Source organism: Scyliorhinus canicula, chromosome 19 (assembly GCF_902713615.1).
Source record: "Scyliorhinus canicula chromosome 19, sScyCan1.1, whole genome shotgun sequence".
NCBI classification, from domain to species: domain Eukaryota; kingdom Metazoa; phylum Chordata; class Chondrichthyes; order Carcharhiniformes; family Scyliorhinidae; genus Scyliorhinus; species Scyliorhinus canicula.
The window spans coordinates 104044771-104070021 of record NC_052164.1 but is presented as its reverse complement, the minus strand read 5'-3'; the positions used below and the strand labels follow the sequence as shown (position 1 = coordinate 104070021).

Sequence of the window (25251 nt, the reverse complement as noted above, 5' to 3'; positions counted from 1 at the left end):
GGCGGGGTTACGGGGAAAAGAGAGGGGGAGTGGGCCTGGGCAGGGTGTCCTTTTGGAGGATCAGTGCAGACACGCTGGGCTGAATGGCCTCCTTCTACACTGTAGAGATTATATGGATTCTACACAGCAACAAATTAAACCATAAAATTAAGGCTAGAAAAGCAATCATGAAGAAGGGGAAGCTAAGTATTGTAATTAATAAGAATAATCGCTTATTGTCACAAGTAGGCTTCAATGAAGTTACTGTGAAAAGCCCCTAGTCGCCACATTCCGGCGCCTGTTTGGGGAGGCTGATATGGGAATTGAACCCGCGCTGCTGCCTTGTTCTGCATTACAAGCCAGCTGTTTAGCCCACTGTGCTAAACCACTGTTAAATGTATTTATTACATTAATATTTAACTTCTTTACCTTCAAAAAGGCATCAATATCACCCACTGAAGGAATAAAGTCAGGAATGAACGGCTTTAGTTTATGGTCCAGTTCGATGGATTGTGGAGTGTATCTGTTACACACAAGGACAAACATACTCAAATACATAACCACTTCTTAACACTCGCTTAGTTTATGCATTTAAAGGGAAGCGAGATGATACATAGATTTAAGAAAACAAACAGCAAACAAAAATCAGGACATTCAGCCCAATTCAGTTTGTGCCCTTGTTTATTCTCCACCCGCATCACCACATTGCATCCATCTTCCCTCCGCTTTCAGCAAGTTACTCTTCCATAGGCTCTCGTAAACTCATTAAGTTTCCAGTATCTAAGTTATTTGCCTCAACCACTGCCTGTGGTAGTGAGTTCTACAGCTGACCACTCACTAAATAAGAAATTTCTCCTATTTCCCTGTTGGATTTTGTATTGATGGATGCCCCCGGGTTTTTTATTTTTCATGATGGAAACAAGTTTCTCCACTTCAATCCTGACAATTCCATTCCTTATCTTTTTTCTTGTTTTGAGAGAATCCAGAGCCCCCTCGTTTGTTTGGAAATGGTTGGTTGTTCTCCAACCCAGCAGTTGAGATAAACAATTCAGTGTGTGGGTAAAATCATACCTTCTAATTGGCCAAGAAATGCATAATTTCCCCCATGGCGACGCTCCCAATGATCACCTTCCCATCTCTACACTAAAATTTCCCCTCTTCTCAGCATGAGTCAGGAACAGGCTGTATAGTATCCAGCAAATTACATACATGCTGTCCAGGTACACAGTGAGTTAGGTACATGCTCTGCAGGTACATGGTGAGTTAGGTACATGCTGTCCAGGTACACAGTGAGTTAGGTACATGCTCTGCAGGTACATGGTGAGTTAGGTACATGCTGTGCAGGTACATAGTGAGTTAGGTACATGCTGTACAGGTACACAGCAAATTAGGTACATGCTGTACAGGTACACAGTTAGGTATATGCTGTACAGGTATACAGTGAATGAGGTACATGCTGTACAGGTACACAGTTAGGTATATGCTGTACAGGTATACAGTGAATGAGGTACATGCTGTACAGATACACAGTTAGGTATATGTTGTACAGGTATACAGTGAATGAGGTAAATGCCGAACAGGTACATAGTGAATGAGGTACATGCTGTACAGGTACACAGTGAATGAGGGACATGCTGTACAGGTACACCGTAAATGAGGTACATGCTGTACAGGTACACAGTGAATGAGGGACATGCTGTACAGGTACACAGTGAATGAGGTACATGCTGTACAGGTACACAGTTAGGTATATGCTGTACAGGTATACAGTGAATGAGGTACATGCTGTACAGGTACACAGTGAATGAGGGACATGCTGTACAGGTACACAGTGAATGAGGTACATGCTGTACAGGTACACAGTGAATGAGGTACATGCCGTACAGGTACACAGTGAATGAGGGACATGCTGTACAGGTACACAGTGAATGAGGGACATGCTGTACAGGTACACAGTGAATGAGGGACATGCTTTTCAACCAAACAGTAAGTCCGCCATCTGCTGCTGGCTGCAGTCATTAATATAAAATTGCCAGCTTGTTCTAAACTGAAAAATCCACTTTGGCATGAATCTTGGGAGTAATTACTGGATTCACAAGTTCCTTCTGCCTGGCATCTGTTGGGAGAACAGAGGCTTTTGGGTGTATACACTGTGGGAGATTATTGCTGAGGAATTGCCATAGGACCACTGTCAAACCCGCTGGAATATAAAAGCACTGTCATGAACACAGGGATCCACATTAAATAAATTATTGGCGTCACGGTGCCGAGGTCCCAGGTTCGATCCCGGCTCTGGGTCACTGTCCATGTAGAGTTTGCACATTCTCCCCGTGTTTGTGTGGGTTTCGCCCCCACAACCCAAAGATGTGCAGGGTAGGTGGTTTGAACTTGCTAAATTACCCCTTAATTGGAGAAAATGAATTGGGTACTCTAAAAAAAAATGTTTTAAATGACTGGCTGACGGTTACCTTGTGATATACTGGAAGAGCTCCTTTATCTCAGTGGAGGTGGGTAGATGCTCATAATCTGCAGGATCATATGCACTGAAAGAGACAGAACAATCTAGGTTCTAGGTAGTGATCCAGATTCTTATTCAACACTAGATCTGAATTAAATCCTTTTAATAATAAAATCTTCAGTTTAGTGAAAACAGTCCTGGTGTCTCATGTCTCCTCCTATAATTACAGTTCCTTCTGGCATAAATAAAGTAGCTGTTGATATAGATAGGTTAAGTGAGAGAGCAAAGATCTGGCAAATGAAGTATAATGTGGGAAAATGTGAAATTGTCCATTTTGGCAAGAAGAATAAAAAAAAAGCTTATTATCTAAATAGTGAGAGATTTCTCAGCTTTGAGATGCAGAGGGATCTGGGTTGCCTAGTGCATGAATCACAAATACAGGTGATTAATATGCAGGTATAGCAAGTAATTAGGAGAGCGAATAGAATGTAATAATTTATTACAAAAGGAATTGAATATAAAATCCCTAGTGCAGGGGGCGGCCATTCGCCCCCTCGAGTCTGCACTGACCCTCTAAAAATAGGGAGGTTATGTTTCAGTTGTAAAGATCATTGGTGAAACCACATCTGGAGTATTGTGTACAGTATTGGTCGCCTTATTTAAGGAAGGATGTAAATACATTGGAAACAATTAAAGATAATAACTGGATTGTCTTATGAGTAAAGGCTGGACAGGTTAGGCCTGTGGTCACTGGAGTTTAGAAGAGTAAGAGACAACTAGATTGAAACAAATAAGATCCTTTTTGTTTAAGGAGCAATTTAGCTTGGCCAATCCACCTACCCAGCAATTTTAAGGCAGGACTAGATAGATTATTGATAAGCAAGGAGGGGAAGGTTATCAGGGGTTGGCAGGAATGTGGAGTTGAGGTGACAATCAGATCAACCACAATCTTATTACATGGCAGAGCAGGTTGGAGAAGCCGAGTGGCCTACTTCTGTTCCTAACTCGTATATATGTGTGTTCATATCTGCCTGTCCCCCTCCGTACCAGGAGGCTAAATATCTGGAGTGTTGGGGTGAAGTGTAAACAAAATTGAGCAGCCATCCCTTCAAATTGTGGAAAGAGACAGCAACTTCACATGGCCTCTATACACATTGAACACTGACTCCTTGAGGTCACAGAGAATACAGGCGACCTGACATGGGAGTCTGTGAAACATCTCAATCCTCTATTAAAAGGGACTGCAACAACTTCTGTGCCAAACCCGCAATGCTAAAGTAGACTTACAAATCCCTCCACTGGAGGTCCCCCGCCAGCTCCAGACAACAGGACGGAATGGCACCGAGAGTTCAGATAGCTGGTGAGGGTGAGGACGTGAAGGGTTCTCAGCAGCAACCTGCACAGGAAACACCACCATGCAGATCGAGAAGGCAGAGGGAATTTCTGAGAAACAGCTAAAGTTGTTGTGGGGCTGGGGTTCCTGAGGGAGGGTTTGGATCTGCACCAACTCTTAAACACATGAATAAACCAAAATAAACTAATTGACAGGGTGACAACCTGTTAAAGGAGCAATCTAACAAAGGAAACTTACCTAATTAAATGAAAATGTCGTTCCCAGGGTTGATGTCCACCTGTCATGGAAGGCCTCAAGCCCATCAGTGGACACCACGTGCTTCGTCTCCAGGGTCAACCTGGCGCAGACACAGTCGCAGAATAGGGTCAAATGGTCTTGTTCAATAGCCCCCTGTATAACCTGACACAGCCTGGGAGTCCAGCAACCATCTTAACCTACAATGGTACAGGACTAAATCCCAGAGTTAAAGGGGAGAACTCGCACGTAGAGAGCCCTCCTCTGGGGGCCCCAGGATGCAACACCGCAGCGTACCGCGATGGTTGACGAGGGTGAAGAAGTGAAGGTAGTGTAGTAGCAGCAGCCTATCAGGAAACTCAGTCATGCAGATTGAAATGGCATGGAGGAAATTTCCGCAAGATGGCTCAAATTGTGGGGCTGAGTTCCCGAGGGAGCATTTGGGATCTGCACCTACATATCGGAGCAAAGGTGATTCTCCAGATAATTCCCATTATTTGAACACAAATGAAATAGTGAATTATTATACAATTAACAGTCAGTAAGTGCTGAACGGCAAAAAATAGTTGGTGCATTAATACTTTTCAAATGGCTCCTTTGTAATTGATGCAATGAAAAATGGTCAGCAACAGTGACTGGACATAAATAACTGCCATGACGAGCATGAATAAAATACTTCAATTCATTCAGTCCTCAGACTGCTCACAGAAACGTCCTGCAGTATCAGGCACTCTCCACCCTCTCAGATTCTGAGCCTTATGCCATTGGCACTTTTCATCTGAGCCCATCATAAATGGAAATGCGGGGCAGCACAGCGACACAGTGGTTAGCACTGCTGCATCACGGCGCCAACAACCTGGGTTCGATCCTGGCCCCGGGTCACTGTCCGTGTGGAGTTTGTACATTTTCCCCGTTCTGCGTGGGTCTCACCCCCACAATGCAAAGATATGCAGGGCAGGTGGATAGGCCACTGTGCTGCCCATCTCTGGCAATTTTCATTTCTGCTGACGTTTATCGCTGACTCACCCTTCAGGTGGTGCTCCATGCTCCTCGTCATCATCATCAGATTCTGTATCATCTGAATCTTCATCATCCTCCTCATCCTCATTCTCCACAAACCCCTGCTGCAAGGCCTTTGACCCTTTCTTCTTCTGTTAAACAAATGCAAAGATTGTTCATTTTGAAGAAGAAATAATTTCAGCTGATTGTGTTTGTTCCATATTGTTAAGCCTTCTACAACTGTACTTCTTGACTGAAATGAACTCTGGCTGATTTTCCCTTCCCTAGAGGCACTGACCCATTCTCGGAATTCTGTAGGATTGGCCGACTCTGGTATCTTGGCGAATGCTAAAGAGTGAGATCCTGGGTCCTGAGAACCAAGAACAAAGAACAAAGAAAAGTACAGCACAGGAACAGGCCCTTCAGCCGTCCAGGCCTGCGCCGACCATGCTGCCCGTCTAAACTAAAATCATCTACACTTCCGGGGTCGGTATCCCTATATTCCCATCTTATTCATGTATTTGTCAAGATTCCCCTTAAACGTTACTATCGGCCCTGCTTCCACCACCTCCTCTGGCAGCGAGTTCCAGGCACCTACTACCCTCTGTGTAAAAAAACTTGCCTCGTACATCTCCTCTAAACCTTGCCCCTCGCACCTTAAACCTATGCCCCCTTGTAATTGACCCCTCTATACTGGGAATAAGTCTCTGACTATCCGCCCTGTCTAAGCCCTCATAATTTTGTAGACCTCTATTAGGTTGCCCCTCAACTTCCGTCGTTCCAGTGAGAACAAACAGAGTTTATTGAATCTCTCCTCATAGCTAATGCTCTCCATACCAGGCAACATCCCGGTATATCCTTTCTGCACCCTCTCTAAAGCCTCCACAGACTTCTAGTAGTGTGGCGACCAGAATTGAACACTATACTCCCAAGTGTGGCGGTTCTATACAACTGCAACATGACTTGCCAATTCTTATACTCAATGCCCCGGCCAATGAAGGCAAGCATGCCGTATGCCTTCTTGACTACCTTCTCCACCTATGTTGCCTTTCAGTGACCTGTACACCTAGATCTCTCTGACTGTCAATACACTTGAGGGTTCTACCATTCACTGTATATTCCCTACCTGTATTAGACCTTCCAAAATGCATTACCTCACATTTGTCTGGATTAAACTGCATCTGCCATCTCTCCGCCCAAGTCTCCAAACGATCTAAATCCTGCTGTATCCTCTGACAGTCCTCATCGCTATCAGCAATTCCACCAACCTTTGTGTCGTCCACAAACTTATTAATCAGTGACATTTGAGGCTGATCCTGTCTACGCACATGCATCTGTGGATAGTGATCATGAGCAGGAACCGTGCCCGATTCCTCCAGTCTCTAACTGCCAACACTGAAGCCAAATGGGCCATATCAACTTAAATCAGCCAACTCAACCTAAATCTAATCCAAGGCCCTTCTGACTCAGTTTTGAAAAGGGTAATTCATTTCCTACTGCTGTTATCTGCAGGATCCCTGTGATCGGTTGACAGGAGTATAAATCCAAGAAGAACGAGGCATAATGCCAACTTATACCACTTTGAAAAAACACAAGAAACTCAAACCAAGACAAGACCATTGGCCTATTGAGCTCCCTCGTTTATTGAGCCGGAACTTGCCTGCTGCTGAGCCCTGCCACTTCCTTGGCAATGGAGCCAATAGTCCTTTAATACTACAGGGAATGTGCATTACCGGTTGCGAGTGCCCACATGTGATCTGATTCTTTAATCACTTCTGATATATACACACATTTTCCAGTACTTGAAGTGATTGAACGGTGAAAAGGAATGGTAACACTGGTTGATTGCCCTTTTACTTGAACCCAAAGGGCACCAAGGGCAATTTTGGCAACACCACTACAGCCCTGAATCTGGGATCTTGATGGTCAGCATTGTTTAACTTCAGGTCTAAAGCAGCTTTTTTTATTTGTTCATGGGATGTGGGCATTGCTTGTTAGGCCAGCATTTATTAATTGTCCTTGAGAAGGTGGTGGTGAGCTGCCTTCTTGAACTGCGGCAGTCCATGTGGTGTAGGTACATCCACCGTGCTGTTAGGGAGGGAATTCCAGGATTTTAACCCAGTGACAGTGAAGGAAGGGCGATATATTTCCAAGTCAGGGTGGTGAGTGTCTTGGAGGGGACCCTCCAGGTGGTGGTTCCCAGGTATCTGCTGCCCTTATTCTTCTCTGTGGCAGAGGTCACGGATTTGGTAAGCATTGTCTAAGAACCTTGGTGAGTTACTGCAGTGCATCATGTAAATGGTAGACACGGCTACTCCGGTGTCAGTTGTGGAGGTAGTGAATGTTTGTGGAAGGGGTGGCAATCAAACGGGCTGCTTTGTCTGGGATTCTGTCAAGCTTCTTGAATGTTTTGGAGCTGCACTCATCTAGACAGGGGAGAGTATTCCAACACACTCCTGACTGACCCTCATGACGTTGATATTGGGATTTCAGTGATGGTTATACCATTGAATGTCAGGGGAAGATGATTAGATTATTTCTCACTGGAGATGGTCATTACCTGATACTTATATGGTGCAAACGTTATTCAGCACTTATCAGACCAAGCCTGAATGTTCTCCAGGTCTTGCTGCATTTGTACTTGGCCTGCTTCAGTATCTGACCAGTTGCGAATGTGCAATGATCAGCAAATATCCCCATTTCTGGCCTTATGATGGAGGGAAGGTCACTGATGACATAACTGAAGATGGTTGGGCCTGAGACTAAAGGACACCAGGTTGAACTGCATGGTGAATTTACAATAAACTGTTTTCCACATGAGAGAACAGAGAAACTACAAGGCTCCTCAGCTGGTCAGGCACTTCATGTATTGGTGGTTATTGTCAATATAGGTCTGAAAATTCCTTGAGTGGCCTATCATGTCTGTGAGGGAAGAGACCACTGAAATGAATGGCGAGGGACCAAGTAAGGCATCACAGGAAAACACAATTTCCTGAAAGTTGCTCAACTGTCTTATGGACTTGGAGAGGAATCTGCCTACAGGTGTTCCTAAAATTACCCATAGATTATCCCCATTCCTTAGAGCTGGCATTACTAACAGTGATCAGCATTGTAGAAGGTCCAGGGCAGCACAGTGGCGCAGTGGTTGTCTCACGGCGTTGAGGATCCAGGTTCGATCCCGGTTCTGGGTCACTGTCCGTGTGGAGTTTGTACATTCTCCCCGTGTTTGCGTGGGTTTTGCCCCACAACCGAAAGATGGGCAGGTAGGTGGATTGGACATGCTAAATTGCCCCTTAATTGGAAAAAATGAATTGGGTACTCTGATTTTTTTTTAAAAAAGCATGGTAGAAGGTCCTGACAGCTTCTTCAAACTCTACTTTTTATATAAATGGTGCTCCAGTGAGAACAGAAAAGGACTGTTGGAGCCTCCAATCATCAGTTAATGTAGAAAGAGTTGAACAGTAATCCAAGGAATGTACAATGAGTTTAAGATTTAAATATTAAACTGTTTAGTATAAAGTATATAGTATAGTATATAGTTTAAATATTAAACTGGGGCTGTTTAGCACAGGGCTGGGCCTGTTTAGCACAGGGCTAAATCGCTGGCTTTGAAAGCAGGCCAAGGCAGGCCAGCAGCACGGTTCAATTCCCGGAACAGCCTCCCCGAACAGGCGGCGGAATGTGGCGACCAGGGGCTTTTCACAGTAACTTCATTGAAGCCTACTTGTGACAATAAGCGATGTTCATATTTGGAGGCAATTGCATTGTGATATGCTACAGTGGCTAGGATTGTAACTTCTAGATTGGTGAGTGAGTTGACTTGAGTGTGTTTGTAGGGAGTTTGGAATCTGATGAGTGGAACAGATGCTTGAAAACCATGTTCTCTGGAATGGACTGAAAGACTGATGGCTGGATGTCACGTGATCTGCTTTTTGGATACTATCTGGTGCAGTGCTCCGCAAAATAATGTGGAAAGTAATAATGCAGCCGGCTTCAGGTGTCCAGCAAACACTATACCAATGATGGACAAAGTCTGCAGTGAAAAGTAGGCACACCCATCTCACTGCTATCTTAAATAAATATCCGAGGGGTTTCACCCCCACAACCCAAAGATGTGCAGGCTAGGTGGATTGGCCACGCTAAATTGCCCCTTAATTGGAAAAAAGAATTGGGCAATTTAAATTTATTTTAAAAATATCCGAGTTGGTTTTTCAATCACGCATGTATGTGTGCCTGTGTGTGCCTGTGCGCGTGTGTGTGAGAGGTGGGTGGGGGGGTGGTGGAGAGAAGTAGGAGGAATTGAGCTATCATCTTACCGCTATTGCAAATTTATCTTGTTTCTCCTCTACTGTTCTCAACATTATTGTTGTCCTGAGCTTCTGATTTGTATCGTTCAAGTAGACCTGTTCATTTAAAAAATATGCCACACCCAAATCTACATCTGTCATGTTCAATGTATGAAAGGGTCTGTGTGTATACTGGTTTTGTATCAGGTAGTGTTGTAGCCATGCTGGCCACGCAAAATGGACACTGAGCCAAACTAAAATGGAAGGCTGCTGAGAAACAGACAGTTCAGCCAGAACAGCAGTCTGCAAAGAGCAGTTTGCATTCTGCAGCAGCAGAAACCAGTTTGGGCTCAGGTGAAGAGACCTTAGCTAGGTGCAAATGGCAAAACGCTTTGCATGCTAATGAGGCCATCAGACTTGAACACCCACACAATAGATACATTTGGTTCTGAATGGACACATTCCAATCAAGACCCAGACATCGAGGCACCAGAAACCTCCGAACAAAAGGACATAAGAAACGCCCCCTCCATCACGGAGACCCCCTCGCATTGGGGAATTAATCCAGTATCGATAAGAAATTGATCCAATAGGTAGAGCCCGCCCGAGAAGAGGGAAGGACAACGGAACCCCTATAAAAGATAGGGACCTCGTGTTGTCCGGTCTGTTAAACCTGTGCTCCGGCCCCGACTGACACCTGGTATCCTGACTCCAGCCGTTGAGCACCAGCCGCCGAAACCGTAAGTTCAACGCTCGCTACGCGATCCAAGCCCGCTAGACTCCCAAGTGCCAGAACGCTTGCTGAAGGCTGCAGACAAAACCAGGACGAAGGCCTCGTTCTCTGACCTTGCCTGTTCCTGTTAGATAAGTATTCTGTTTGCTTATGTTTAGTTGTAGCTTAGTCTCTTAGTGTGTGTGTGCATGAGTATTTATTATTAACTGTATAATAAATATTGATCGTTTGAACTTGACTAATCGGTGTATCGTCTTTATTACTTTGAATTTGACCTTGGAATACTTGTGACGTTGCCTATACGGCAGCTGGCGACTCCAGAGCTTAAATAATTACATAGAACAGAGCCTAGCAGTGTTAAGCACACGTCGAACTCGGAGGCGTGTTAATACACTCCAATAAACGCGTTTTACGCTCATAGTAAAACGTGCAACATTTAGTGGCGACATCCGCCGGGACCCTGTTGCAAGTGGAAACACCACAGTGTCCAGGACCCTGAAATTTGAATTAGAACTCCAAATTGCAGAGAAAGAAAGAGATCACAAGTATTCAAGGTGTTCAAAATAATAAGCGAAATTCGGAAGTGTGTTTAGTGCATGCGTACTAACAGGGCTGTAAGGTAAAACTGAAAGCTTTTTGTTGCGACAAACTTTCGGTAGTTTTGTAATCGGAAAATAGCGTAAGCCGTACCCTTTTTCGAAACACCACCCCAGCAACCCCCTGTTCCAAATTATAAAAAGAGAGTCAGAGGAAATGGCCATGCAGGCAATGGAACGTCTGATGGATCCAGAAAAGTTTGTGGTCGCAGCGACCAGCAGCAGTAGCAGGGTAGGCCAGTGTCCCACGTGGGAGCTGGAACTCCGCAAATATCTGCAGGGAAAGGGATGGCCCCTTTGGAAAGAGTTTTGTGCAAATGAGGAGACAGGTCCCGGAAGTATAGGTCATACTTGGTGGGAGAACCTCTCTCAGATACACAAAAAGAGTTTAAGTAAAGCACGCAAGCCGATGGCGATTGTGTCCTGCTTGGCACAGTTGCGAGGCGCAGAGGAGGTCATCAGGACGCTCCGGGCAGATTTAGAGGAAAGGAACCGAATGAGTAAGGTCGATGTCAGGGACGTCGAGAAAGAAAACCTGGATCTTAAAGGGAAGTTGGCAGAGAAGGGTAGAGAGGTGGATGATGCCAAGAGGGCTCACCAGTCTTGTCTAGCTCACCTGAACAGTTCCCAGACCCAGTATGAGAAAGCCTATCAGGACGTGCAACGTGCCGTTCTGATAAGACAGGAATCGGAAAAGCAGGTGGAGGCATTGCAGAGGCAATGTTCCGATCTCAAAGCAGCTTTGAGAGCACTCCACGCTGCAACGACCGAACAAAGACAAAGCACAGTTGACCACGCGAAATGCAGAAAACAGATTGCGGAACTGCAATCTCTGCTTTCGGTGCAGAATGGCTTCCAAAGCACCTTTGGAGCTCAGTTAGATGGGGAAAACGCCCCAGATTGGCAGGAATTAAGCGAGACAGCGCAGCGTTATGTTCAGGGAACATGTGCGCCAGCAGCTCAGCAGAAACGACAGGCACCCCAACCCCCCACAGCTCAGATCATAACCGCACCCATGAATCCCGTAACCACACAGCGGAAAGCCGAATCAGAAGGCGCCCCAGACATAACTTACACCACCCCTTTAACAGTAACCCAGCTAAGGGACGCTTGTGAAAAGATCACTCCGTTCCTCCCCACCGCAGACCCCCACCAGTTCTTTGCGAAAGTAAAACAGCAGGCTACCATGTACGGCCTGGATGAGAGAGAGCAGGTTAAGCTCACCGTGTTGAGCTTAGACCAGAGTGTAGTGGCAGCCCTCCCCGACCCACAAAACGTGGCAGGAGGCAGCCTAGAGGAGATGCACACTGCTATTTTAGATGCCATCGGGTACAATAGAGGTGACCCCGTAGAAGGCTTGAATAAGTGCAGGCAGAAGAGATCCGAACACCCCACAGCATTCGCAGGAAGGCTGTGGATTCACTTCAGCGCAGTTTTCGGACAGCTAGATAGAGCGCATTTAACCCGCGAGAACATGGTTAAGTGGACGCGCACAATTATCTCACACGCAACAGAAGCAGGACAGAGCGCTTGCAATAATTACGACCCCTCAGAAGAGGCCCATAACGAAAAATGGGTCCTCAAAAGATTGTCCCGCGCTTGGGAGCAATCGCTTCAGGCAAAAGCAAAGGTTAGATCCCCAGAAGAGGCTCAGGCTGCTGCAGATATCCAAGCAGTCAGAGAGCACCAGAAGCCCGCATGGGTAAATGAAGGCAAGAGCAGCCCTCAACAGAAAGGACAGGAATGCTATAACTGTGGACAGTTAGGGCATTGGGCAAAAGAGTGTAATGCACCCCAGCGATCTCAGAGAGGCCAGCAGACAGGCACTCTGAACCGCAACAAAGCAAAACCCATCCACAATGTAGCAGTACAGTCAGGACCCACCAATGTGGACGAGACGAACTGACGGTGTTCGGGCTCCCCCACTTGGGTCTGTGACACACTATGGGACTCATCAGGGAGGCCCGTAGTCACGGCAAAAGTCAAAGGGAAGCCCATAGAGTTATTGTGGGACACAGGAGGATCCCGCACCACCATTAACTCCACAACCACGGCACACGCAGACACGTGGCCGACCACCTCCACCATTACACTTAGCGGGTTCACCGGACACTCGCAGCAGGGACATATCACAGCACCCGTAGCGATCCAGCTAGGGAACATTAGCACAAGACACCCCGTAGTTTTAGTAAATCTTCCCCGGACAGCAGAGCACATCCTGGGGATAGATTTTATGAACGCCCACAGCTTGTCGTTCGACCCAGTGAACCAGTGTGTCTGGCGAATGGCGAGATCAGACAGAGCCCCAGCCACCCTCACAGTAGGAGACTACGCTAATCGGATTAGCGCAGTGGGAGAGTACTCATTCGACCTGACTACACTCCACACCGACCGACAAATTAAGGCCCTACTAAACAAACACAGGACAGCATTTGCAAGTCACCGTCATGACTGTGGCAGAATGACTGGACAAGTTCATGTTACCGGACAGGACCCCCGACCGCAAAAGCAGTATAGATTTCCCCTCGAGGCAGAGGTGGAAATAGAAAAGGTTATAGACAGCTTGTTGGACCAAGGTGTACTGAGAACGGTAGCCTCCACCAACAATGCCCCTATTTGGCCAGTGAGGAAGCCCGATGGATCATGGCGTCTGACCATCGATTATCGGGAACTCAACAAAGTAACCCCCGCAGTAGCCCCAACGGTAGCTACTAGTCCCGAGACCATGCTCAAGCAGGGTCTCAACGCCAAGTACTTCACGGTATTGGACATCAGTAATGGATTCTGGTCAATACCATTGGCAAAAGCGTGCCAATACAAATTCGCATTCACTTTTAAAACGCAGCAGTACACGTGGACATGCCTCCCACAAGGATTCCACAATTCCCCCTCCATTTTCCACCGACAGCTGGCAAGTGGATTAGAAAAATTTTCCCGACCCGAATGTCTGGTACAGTATGTAGACGACCTACTACTGCAGACAGACACAAAGGCAGAGCACATTTCGCTTCTGGCCGAACTCCTAGAACTCTTAACTGAAATTGGCTGTAAAGTTAACCCGAAAAAGGCCCAAATATTGGAAAGTAAAGTGATGTATTTGGGATCAGTCATCACGCACGGCAAACGCGAGATCGAATTCAAAAGAATTGATTCGATTGTCAAATTGCCCCTTCCCCAGAATGTTTCAGCCCTCCGGTCGTTTTTAGGACTGGTTGGCTATTGTCGGAACCACATCGACGGATTCGCGACAAAAGCCGCCCCACTTTCAGACTTCCTTAAGAAAGGAGCCCCCTGGGAATGGCTTCCGCAGCATACAGGCGCTGTGGAAGAGTTGAAACGAGCCCTTAGTGCAGCACCCGCGCTGCTAGTCCCCGACCAACTTTCACCGTACGCAATAGAGGTAGCGAGCACCGATCTGACCCTCTCGGCCGTGTTGCTTCAGGAACGGCACGAGCAGCTAAGACCAGTGGCTTATGCCTCCCGACTGTTAGACCCGGTAGAACAAGGATTTTCAGCCTGTGAGAGGCACCTCCTTGCTGTCTTCTGGGCAGTGCAGTATTTCTCATACATCACCGGACTCAACCCCATCACTATTCTAACCGAACACACACCCACACAGCTACTACTAGACGGTCGACTGAAGGACGGTTCAGTTAGCCAGATTAGGGCAGCTAGGTGGACCCTACTTTTACAAGGACGGGACATTACAGTGAAACGGACACGCACCCACACATACTTAGCAGACAACCTCCAATACCCCGGACAGCCCCATGACTGTGAAATTGTAGCTCCCCTGCATAACACAGGACCCTTTTTAGCCAAAACACCCCCCAGGAAGATAGGGAACCCGAAACAAAGCCCCCAGCCCACAGACACGTGTGGACCCTTGAGGATTTATGTAGACGGTTCCTCCACAGTTTTAAATGGTGAGCGTATCACAGGATGCGGCATCTATGTAGAGGACGCGCAGGGGCGCGCTCTCGAAGAAATCGCTCTTAAGTTACCAGGTCACTTAGGCGCGCAGGCAGCAGAGCTAGCAGCCATAGCGTACATAGTGGACCACCCCGATTCTTTCCCCAGCCCAGCAGACATATATTCAGACAGCTTATATGTCTGTAACAGTTTAACCGATTTTCTGCCCCTGTGGAGGACACGAGGTTTTGTCTCCGCAGACGGGAAACCCCTTCCATCAGCCCCTCTACTCCAGCATATTTTAGCGAAAGCGAAGGACAGGACCTTCGGCATTATAAAAGTTCGCAGTCACCATAGGTCATCACCACCTGGGAATGTAAAAGCCGACGCGTTGGCTAAGGCAGGTTCCAGGAGAGGACACTTATGGACCCCCCCAGCTAGCGCACCAGCTAGCGCCCCTGTGAGCGCAGTCCAAGTCTCACAGACTGACATTAAAGATCTCGTGGCAGCACAAAAACAGGACAGAGACCTCAGGGAGGTTTTCAAGGGAAACTTTGTGCCTGCTTACGAGCACTTTAAACACGCACTGACCACACATGAGGGTGTGATCATTAAGGACCGACTTTATGTGGTCCCACAGCAGGACAGGAATCAGATGATTGCCTTGTTCCATGACGGACACGGGCATCAGGGAATTGATGCAACAACGAGGCACCTCAGGCAACTCTGTTGGTGGCCTGATCTCAGGAATGATGTAACGCACTACATAGAGAATTGCCTGATTTGTGCTCAGAATAACCCGGACAGGTATTCTAAGAAGGCACAACTTCGGCATACTCGCCCAGTTAACGGCCCTTGGACAAACCTCCAGATCGATTTTATAGGTCCATTGCCCCCTTGTCGGAATGGCTATAAATACGTTCTGGTGGTGATAGATACCTTTACCAAATGGGTAGAGGCATTTCCCTCACGAACAAACACAGCTAAGACAGCTGCAAAGATCCTGACCCACCACATCTTCACGAGATGGGGTTTACCCCGAAGTATCGATTCGGACCAGGGATCTCACTTTACAGGACGGGTCATGAGGAACGTCCTGACAATATTCGGAATCAAACAGAACTTCCACATTGCGAATCATCCACAGTCCAGCGGGATTGTGGAGCGCATGAATCGGACCCTAAAAACTACCCTTAGGAAAATGGTTCAAGAGAACAATTCCACATGGGATTCAGTGCTCCCCTTTGCACTTATGTTCATAAGGAACACTGTCTCCACATCGACAGGATACACACCACACACACTCATGACCGGACGCCCTATGAAAGGTACAGAATTCCTTTTAGGACTGGACATGACAAGCCCCGAAGTGACGGCCCTCACACATGAAAAGGCAGTTAAAGATCTAGTTGAGACTGTGAGGTCTGCACAGCTCGCAGCCGCAGTCCAGCTAGGGAAACGCCGACAGCAACGGACTGCCTGTTTCAACAAGACCGTACACACCACAGAATTCCAGGTTGGGCAACAGGTAATGTTATCTGTTTATAACCCCAGCAGTTTTTTGGCTCCAAAATATTCCGGTCCCTACTCAATTTCGGACAAAATTAGCCCCTCCGTTTACAGGATAAAGTATCCTAATGGGAAGACCGCGTGGTTCCATATAAACCAGTTAAAGGCATATGGAACACAGGCCAACCATGCCCACCATGTCCTGCTGGACGCGGCAGAACACTTCACCCCGCCCACCAGAGACACTTTTCCACCATCCCCCTCACAGACCAGTTCATCCACGGACTCGCCCACGACTCCGCCCACAGACCACTACAGACCACGCCCCGACACGCCCACAAGCTGCCACAGCAGAGACAGTAGGACAGACACTGACTCTGAAGACAGCGACAGCACACAGCCATACAGCCCACACTGCACCAACTACGACCCCGACTCCAGTGACCCCATGGAAGTCACTTACCTCAAAAACCCCGAACCACCACCCGACCCCGACTACCCCGACAACACACTCGACGCCACACAATGGCACAGGGACAATTCCTACAGACTTGTCCGCAATGACGAAAGTGACCCCCGGTCACACAACTCCAAAATTGCATGCCTGATCCACACAAGGGTGTGGGATCCGGGAGAGCAGGACGACACGGTGTCTGACTCCCGACACGGCAACCCCTTTGTGACCCTGTTCACAGAGGCAGAATCAGAGTGAGGTGTCCAGATGATGTAAGATAGGAATCGTTTGAGGGAAACGATGTCCTTTCTGATGGAACCTGCACGTATGTTTGTCTTCGTTTTATGTTTGTTTGTTTTCAGGAATGTAAATGTTTCAGTTGGAGGATGGACATCTTCTTTTCAGCTGAAAAGATTGTGACCACCTCACATGCACGTTAGTTTGTCCGCAGATACTTCTGAGAACTTCGGTTTGATTGGAGATCTTTTCCAAAGTTGTAAGGCCACACGCCAAATAGTTTATCTGCAGATATCTCTGAGAACTTCAGTGATGTCCTCAGTTGGAGCATCTTGGCTCCCTTGGTTTTTTAGGTGCCCCTCTATTCGGCGAAATAGAGGCTGCAAGTCATGGTAAACACATTCGTACCCGTTTCTTTCCAGGTTACTCAGGCAGTGGACAAACGGCACTGAGGACCCGCCCTGTCTGAGAACCAACCCTTGGTCAGCCAAGCTCGGGTATGGCACAGCACGCCCTACCCGGGGATCCCATCCAACTCGTACCCGTAGCGGCCCATACGCAACTCATTCGGATGTTTATTTCAAAGTTTGTTTTCATTTTAGGTTAGGTAGCCCTTCGGCCGCCATCCCACATGCTATTTACACCCGGAAACATTCGGATGGTAAATCAGCAAAGCCTGCGAGACGGCTCGCAGAAGGAAGGATTGTTAGGTGTATGCTGGTCTTTAAATTCGCTTTTTGAAGAAAAAAAAATGAGGGGAGTCACAGGGTGTGACTTAGCCAGTCATTTTAAAGGGTCAATTGGGATTTGAAAGACAGATGCACTAACAAGTAAAGGTCTTAAACTGTGTATTGACAGATACTGTGCTTGATCCCAAAGGTTTCAAAGGACGAGACAGAGGTCGAAGCCAGGATTGTCAATACCGGAGGAAGAAGGAAGAGAAAGAGGAAGAACAGCAAAATGATGGAAGCCCACTTATTACTATTTAATGTCATATGTATATGTGTGGAAACAAGACACGTTTCCCCCACAACCCCCACCGTAAATGTTAGTACAGCAAACCCCCAGTGCTCAGCTCTGATCAGCGAGGTTCAGACCTGGTGTACTAAATTCATGACGTGGTACTCCATGCCCTACATAATCGAATCACTGTTGGTGATTGCGATCCTCATCATCCTAGTGCAGACCCTCAGGTTGAGGAAATGGAAGAGGAGAGCCTCTCGTTCCAGCACCTCACCCATCTATAGAGTGCAATCCCCCATCTTCGGATTCCACCAAACCCCTCAACCCCTCACTGATTACAACACTCTGTAAATAAAATTCAGCCATGTATTATATTGTTCCATACTCGACTGCCGAGTTGGGAAGTGTGATGTTGTGGTGTGAATGGTTAAGATTTTAGAGTGATTAAATGTTTAAGTTAAGGTTAAGGTTAATAGTGATAGGTAGAGGCTCCCAATTGTAGTAATGCATGTCCCTTTGACATAGGGCCAAGTAGAAATGTTAGTTAAAAAATTTTTTCTCTTCTTCCCATAGTTTAGAACAGAGTAGAACAGGAACTGGCAAGAGGTCAGAACACAAGGAGGCAAAGTACATAGGTGATCCTTCACAATAGTATGATTGTGAGGATCACAAGGAGGGAATGTAGCCATGCTGGCCACGCAAAATGGACACTGAGCCAAACTAAAATGGAAGGCTGCTGAGAAACAGACAGTTCAGCCAGAACAGCAGTCTGCAAAGAGCAGTTTGCATTCTGCAGCAGCAGAAACCAGTTTGGGCTCAGGTGAAGAGACCTTAGCTAGGTGCAAATGGCAAAACGCTTTGCATGCTAATGAGGCCATCAGACTTGAACACCCACACAATAGATACATTTGGTTCTGAATGGACACATTCCAATCAAGACCCAGACATCGAGGCACCAGAAACCTCCGAACAAAAGGACATAAGAAACGCCCCCTCCATCACGGAGACCCCCTCGCATTGGGGAATTAATCCAGTATCGATAAGAAATTGATCCAATAGGTAGAGCCCGCCCGAGAAGAGGGAAGGACAACGGAACCCCTATAAAAGATAGGGACCTCGTGTTGTCCGGTCTGTTAAACCTGTGCTCCGGCCCCGACTGACACCTGGTATCCTGACTCCAGCCGTTGAGCACCAGCCGCCGAAACCGTAAGTTCAACGCTCGCTACGCGATCCAAGCCCGCTAGACTCCCAAGTGCCAGAACGCTTGCTGAAGGCTGCAGACAAAACCAGGACGAAGGCCTCGTTCTCTGACCTTGCCTGTTCCTGTTAGATAAGTATTCTGTTTGCTTATGTTTAGTTGTAGCTTAGTCTCTTAGTGTGTGTGTGCATGAGTATTTATTATTAACTGTATAATAAATATTGATCGTTTGAACTTGACTAATCGGTGTATCGTCTTTATTACTTTGAATTTGACCTTGGAATACTTGTGACGTTGCCTATACGGCAGCTGGCGACTCCAGAGCTTAAATAATTACATAGAACAGAGCCTAGCAGTGTTAAGCACACGTCGAACTCGGAGGCGTGTTAATACACTCCAATAAACGCGTTTTACGCTCATAGTAAAACGTGCAACAGTGTGCAAGAGCAGTGTGCGCACTGGTTTAAGTCCAGCCTGGGTGACATTACCCTCGTGTTGTGTTGGTGCATCACTGCAGATGGATATGTATGTAGAGCCGATACGAGTAGTTCTGATGAATATATGCATTACCTCAGTGGATGTTATTTTACTGTTCTCCTCCTCATATTCATCACTGCTGTTATCCGCCATGAGCCTGGTCTGAGAACGGTTTGACCTTGAATCAACTACAAGCAAACAGAATGAAACTTCAGAAAATTCTTTGAGTTTTTCTTCGACTAAATAGTGCATGTGTAAATAATGCATCTTATTTCCACTGCAGTTCAGATAGAGTTCTCAATATTGATTTTTCATTTCTTTAAACTAAATTTAGATAACCCAATTCTTTTCTTTCCAATTAAGGGGCAATTTAGCGTGGCCAATCCACCTACCCTGCACATCTTTTGGATTGTGGGGGTGAGACCCATGCAGACACGGGGAGAATGTGCAAACTCCACACGGACAGGTCTCAATATTCATATTAAACAGGATTACTTGAAGAAAGATGGGACATATTTCACAATGTTGAGCGCACACCCATCTGCTGCACCACATCAGTAATTTATTGTCAAGGACAACCTGAACAGAATCAAATTCCAGTGATACATGAATAGTTCAGACTCCTTTGTGGACCTCAGCAGTACACAACAGTGAGGCACAGCCACACACTCCTATCAACGCATTTAATGAATGGAGCAGTAGGTTGAAATAAAACTGTTACAAAATACTACAGATCTTGTTAAGGGTTGAGAGTTATGTTGATTGGGAAATACCTATCTTTCCAACTCAAGACCTTTCACTGCAATGATTGCGCTACCTGCATAACAAATGTAAATGCTGCATACCAGTTTACAGAGAGGCAGAGCTTGTAGTGACACGTGCCCAATGAGCCAGAATAACAGCAGGACCTGAGTATAAAATACCTGAAGGTCTCAGCATCTTGGTACCGCTGAGTGCCAAGCACAAATCAGCTCAGCTCACACGGTTATTTTCTGAAATGGAACACAATATTTTGCTGCTTCATTGAGAAACACGAATCAGGAAGGTGTCAGGTTCAATGCCCAATATGTGCTGCATGCGCAGGATTCCGCTAGGGAACAGTAAGGGAAGCAAAGTTGAATTTGGAATCCTTGGTAAAGGAGAATATCCACAATAATTCTCACTCTGGATCATTAACCAGCGATTCCTGTTCAAAGCAATTATGTGTGCAGGCGATTGAGTGAGAATGGAATTTGGCTCCTGTGTTACCTCCCACTGTGAATAACAGCTTTCTCAAATAACAACAGCTATTTGGGTAATAAAGTGGAGCGCACTGTATGTCTCTGGAACTGTACCTCCTTCAGAAGTCATTGCCTTTGCAAGACAAAGGATAACACTGCAGATATCAAGAGACAATTGCAACTGGTTTCAGCCAACAGACAGTTTGTTTGTTCTATTGGGAACAAACTACAGTCATCAGAAACAGAATAAATTACTCTCAGCAATGAATTTCATTCAAACCTACACTTCTGACTATGGGCGGGATTCTCTCAGCCTGGGGCCGGGCCAGAGAATCCCCGTGACAGGGCCATGCCGTCCCGACACCAGCACGCGATTCTCCGCAGAGCGGGGTATCGGCGCCATTGGCGCCGGCTTGCTTGCGCAGCGCTAGCCGCGGGCCGCTCTACGCAGCCGGACCACCGATTCTTTAGCTGGTATGGGCTGAGCGGCCATCATGGAAACGTTGAGTCGTTACCGTTCTAACCTGCTCTCAGCCAGCGGGACCTCAACATGGAAGGATCGGGTGGCGGCCTGTGGGAGGGGGGGATGGGGCGCCGACCCTAGGGGGATCTCCGATACGGCCTGGCCCGCGATCGGGGCCCACCAATCGGCGGGCCGACCTCTCTGGCTGGAGGGCTCCTTTCCTACCCGCCAGCCCCTGTAGGCCTGTGCCATGTTGCATCGGGGCCGGCGCGTTGAAGGAGGCCACTGCGCATGCACACATTGGCGCTGGCGCCACTGCGCATGTGCGGATCCTGCGGCGCCCAGTTTGCGTGAACCGCTCCAGCGCCGTGCTGGCCCCCTGTAGGGGCCAGAATTAGTCCTTGCAGCGGCCTGTTCACGGCATCGTAAAACTCAATGGCGTTTACGATGGCATGGACACTCTGCCACGGGACGAGAGAATCCCGCCCTCTGTTTCTGATGATTTCCCTCCTCAGCCCGAGGCATTTGTCAGGTTATGTTGAGGCTGGTTTAGCACAAAGGGGCTGGTTTAGCACACTGGGCTAAATCGCTGGCTTTTAAAGCAGACCAAGGCAGGCCGGCAGCACGGTTCAATTCCCGTACCAGCCTCTGTGAACAGGCACCGGAATGTGGCGACTAGGGGCTCTTCCAGTAATTTCATTGAAGCCTACTCGTGACAATAAGCGATTTTCATTTTTTCATTTTCATGTGTACCCTTCATGGAACATCCCAGTCTGCAATCCCTACTATGTCATCTCTTCTGCCTCTACCTCTCCCTCGGACCACATGTTTCCTCCAACTGGCACTTACCAGGCTGTCTTGGGGATGGAGTGTAGATGCTAGCTACCTCTTCAGAATCATTCACATCCAGACTTTCATCATATGGTTGATTAGTAACAAGCTTTGTCTGAAAACAAATTGAAAGGTTATTTTAATTTAAATAAAATAAGCGGTTTCAAATATGGAAGCAAATCAGTCGTTTGTGATATACTTCATTAAATAAACATCGTGGCTAAAGGACAGGGGTGAAAAATATTGGTGTGGGTAACAATCCTGATCATCATCCAGTATCTCTTGCTGGAAAGACTCTGGAGACATCTGCTGAGGATGTCATTAGACTCCATTGCGATGACTCCCACAGTTGAATATTCAGCAGACACTCACAGGCTAGGTTTACACATGAAGCATGGCCATTTGGGTACATGTTCAGGCCAGAACTGAATCAGAGTCCGAGACTTGAAAGGAGGAAACACAAAGTTACCAGCATGAATCCAGCAGGCTGTTTACCACATACAGGTTCCACTCATACGCAAAGAGCCTGGATATCAGCAAACCCAGCAGTCATGGGACATCACTGGAAAGGGTTTACATTCAGTCTCTTATAAAAAGAAAATGATTTACAGACTGTCTTTTCACATTTGTCAGAAATGTCCCGAAAAGTCGAAAATGGTTCACACTGTCATGCTGTCACAGTCAGGGAGGCAAGATTCAGATACCATGGAGATAAACAGTTAATGCACTTTGGTGTTTATTGAATGCTAATCCTGATCAAGTCACCAGGAGAATGCTCACATTCTAGCAGCACCTCAGTAAGTAATGTATGAAGAAGACAGACTTACAATTTGTCTCATTCCAGATTTACACGCTCCAAAATTTTATTTCCCTAAATATTTAGCAACTGTCCTTGTAAAATCTATTATATATTACAGGACTACTTCCTTCAGATTTCCGGATAACGACAATTCTCCAGCTCTTGCTTCAATGTGTTTCATGTGCCAGACGTGGCGAGTGACTAGCATTTACGAATCAGTCAGCAACTTTGGGTTCAAAGTTCATGCCAAAAATCTAGTTTGATACTCCTTGGGCAGTGCCGCACTGTCAGAAGGTAAGTATTGAGGGAGTGCTGCACTGTCAGAAGGTAAGTACTGAGGGAGTGCTGCACTGTCAGAGGGTCAGAACTGAGGGAGTGCTGCACTGTTGGAGGGTCAGTACTGAGGGAGTGCCGCACTGTCAGAGGGTCAGTACTGAGGGAGTGCCGCACTGTCAGAGAGTCAGTACTGAGGGAGTGCTGCATTGTCAGAAGGTAAGTACTGAGGGAGTGCTGCACTGTCAAAGGGTCAGAACTGAGGGAGTGCTGCACTGTTGGAGGGTCAGTACTGAGGGAGTTCTGCACTGTCGGAGGGTCAGTACTGAGGGAGTGCTGCACTGTCAGAGGGTCAGTACTGAGGGAGTGCTGCACTGTCAGAGGGTCAGTACTGAGGGAGTGCTGCACTGTCGGAGGGTCAGTACTGAGGGAGTGCTGAACTGTCAGAGGGTCAGTACTGAGGGAGTTCTGCACTGTCGGAGGGTCAGTACTGAGGGAGTTCTGCACTGTCAGAGGGTCAGTACTGAGGGAGTTCTGCACTGTCAGAGGGTCAGTACTGAGGGAGTTCTGCACTGTTAGAGGGTCAGTACTGAGGGAGTGCCGCACTGTCAGAGGGTCAGTACTGAGGGAGTGCTGCACTGTCAGAGGGTCAGTACTGAGGGAGTGCCGCACTGTCAGAGGGTCAGTACTGAGGGAGTGCTGCACTGTCAGAGGGTCAGTACTGAGGGAGTGCTGCACTGTCAGGGGGTCAGTACTGAGGGAGTGCCGCACTGTCGGAGGGTCAATACTGAGGGAGTGCCGCACTGTCAGAGGATCAGTACTGAGGGAGTGCCGCACTGTCAGAGGGTCAGTACTGAGGGAGTGCTGCACTGTCAGAGGGTCAGTACTGAGGGAGTGCCGCACTGTCAGAGGGTCAGTACTGAGGGAGTGCTGAACTGTTCGAGGGTCAGTACTGAGGGAGTGCCGCACTGTCAGAGGGTCAGTATTGAGGGAGTGCCGCACTGTCAGAGTGTCAGTACTGAGGGAGTGCCGCACTGTCAGAGGGTCAGTACTGAGGGAGTGCCGCACTGTCAGAGGGTCAGTACTGAGGGAGTGCCGCACTGTCAGAGGGTCAGTACTGAGGCAGCGCCGCACTGTCAGAGGGTCAGTACTGAGGGAGTGCCGCACTGTCAGAGGGTCAGTACTGAGGGAGTGCCGCACTGTCAGAGGGTCAGTACTGAGGCAGCGCCGCACTGTCAGAGGGTCAGTACTGAGGGAGTGCCGCACTGTCAGAGGGTCAGTACTGAGGGAGTGCTGCATTGTCAGAGTGTCAGTACTGAGGGAGTGCTGCACTGTCAGAGGGTCAGTACTGAGGGAGTGCCGCACTGTCAGAGGGTCAGTACTGAGGGAGTGCCGCACTGTCAGAGGGTCAGTACTGAGGGAGTGCTGCACTGTCAGAGGGTCAGTACTGAGGGAGTGCTGCACTGTCAGAGGGTCAGTACTGAGGGAATGCCGCACTGTCAGAGGGTCAGTACTGAGGGAGTGCCGCACTGTCAGAGGGTCAGTACTGAGGGAGTGCCGCACTGTCAGAGGGTCAGTACTGAGGGAGTGCTGCTCTGTATTGAGGGGGTTACTTGCTATCTGGCTCCTTAACCGTTATTTATAGTAAATTAGTGGGAAGATTGTTTGTGTTGCTGGTTTCTGAGCCCCGGAGCTTGGCGGCTCCGGGCGGTCCGGTGTGTTGACCAACATTCCTCCCTCTCCAGCCGCCCGGTTCCGAGCCCAGGGTGGGATCTTGCTGTGCGCAGTGGCGCGCCCCCGCCGGTTACCTGGTGGCCTCCCCTCATCCCCCGGAACCCCGAGCGGCGGCGCTTTGGAGTGAGGCGGCCGCGGGACTTAGGCCCCGTTGCTATGGTTACCTTAACTCCCTCCGAGTCCGACTCCGCCATGACGCCGCCCGCACCCCCTGCCGTCCACGGCTGAAAGGCCAGGAGAAGACCCCGGGGGCCGCTTCCCCTGCTCCGCTACTCCCGCTGCTGCGCCACGGCCGGAGAGTCAGAGAACTGCAACTGAGCACCACCGCAATACTTTGCACATTGAAAACATCCCATTTTCGGTCTACTCAGTTTCATGGTCACATTGCAACTTATTTATTTTACTGTTGTTTACACAGCCCAGTTTCTTACATTATAACAGTGATAACTCAAAAGGATTTAATGGGCTGTAAAACACTCTGTGCACCTTGAAGTGTTGAAAGGTGCTATAGAATTGGAGGTAAGAGTAAATTACTGCGGATG

The 25251-nt window shown here is 47.8% G+C and overlaps 1 protein-coding gene across 5 annotated transcripts in view; it reads right to left on the bottom strand.

Moving 5' to 3' along the window:
- The window catches only part of ift46 (intraflagellar transport 46 homolog (Chlamydomonas)), a 36699-nt gene extending 11750 nt beyond the window's left edge, over nucleotides 1-24949 (bottom strand). For 2 of the 5 annotated variants that reach the window (XM_038779510.1, XM_038779505.1), the window contains exons 1-6: nucleotides 24874-24949; nucleotides 21922-22018; nucleotides 19483-19577; nucleotides 5052-5176; nucleotides 2448-2522; nucleotides 409-502 (exon numbers count right to left, since the gene is read on the bottom strand). In XM_038779510.1, coding sequence (XP_038635438.1) covers nucleotides 409-502; nucleotides 2448-2522; nucleotides 5052-5176; nucleotides 19483-19577; nucleotides 21922-22018; nucleotides 24874-24903 — 516 coding nt within the window. In that variant the 5' untranslated portion in view covers nucleotides 24904-24949. The other 3 variants (XM_038779506.1, XM_038779507.1, XM_038779508.1) reach the window with 3 other exon arrangements.
- Nucleotides 24950-25251: the final 302 nt, after the last annotated feature.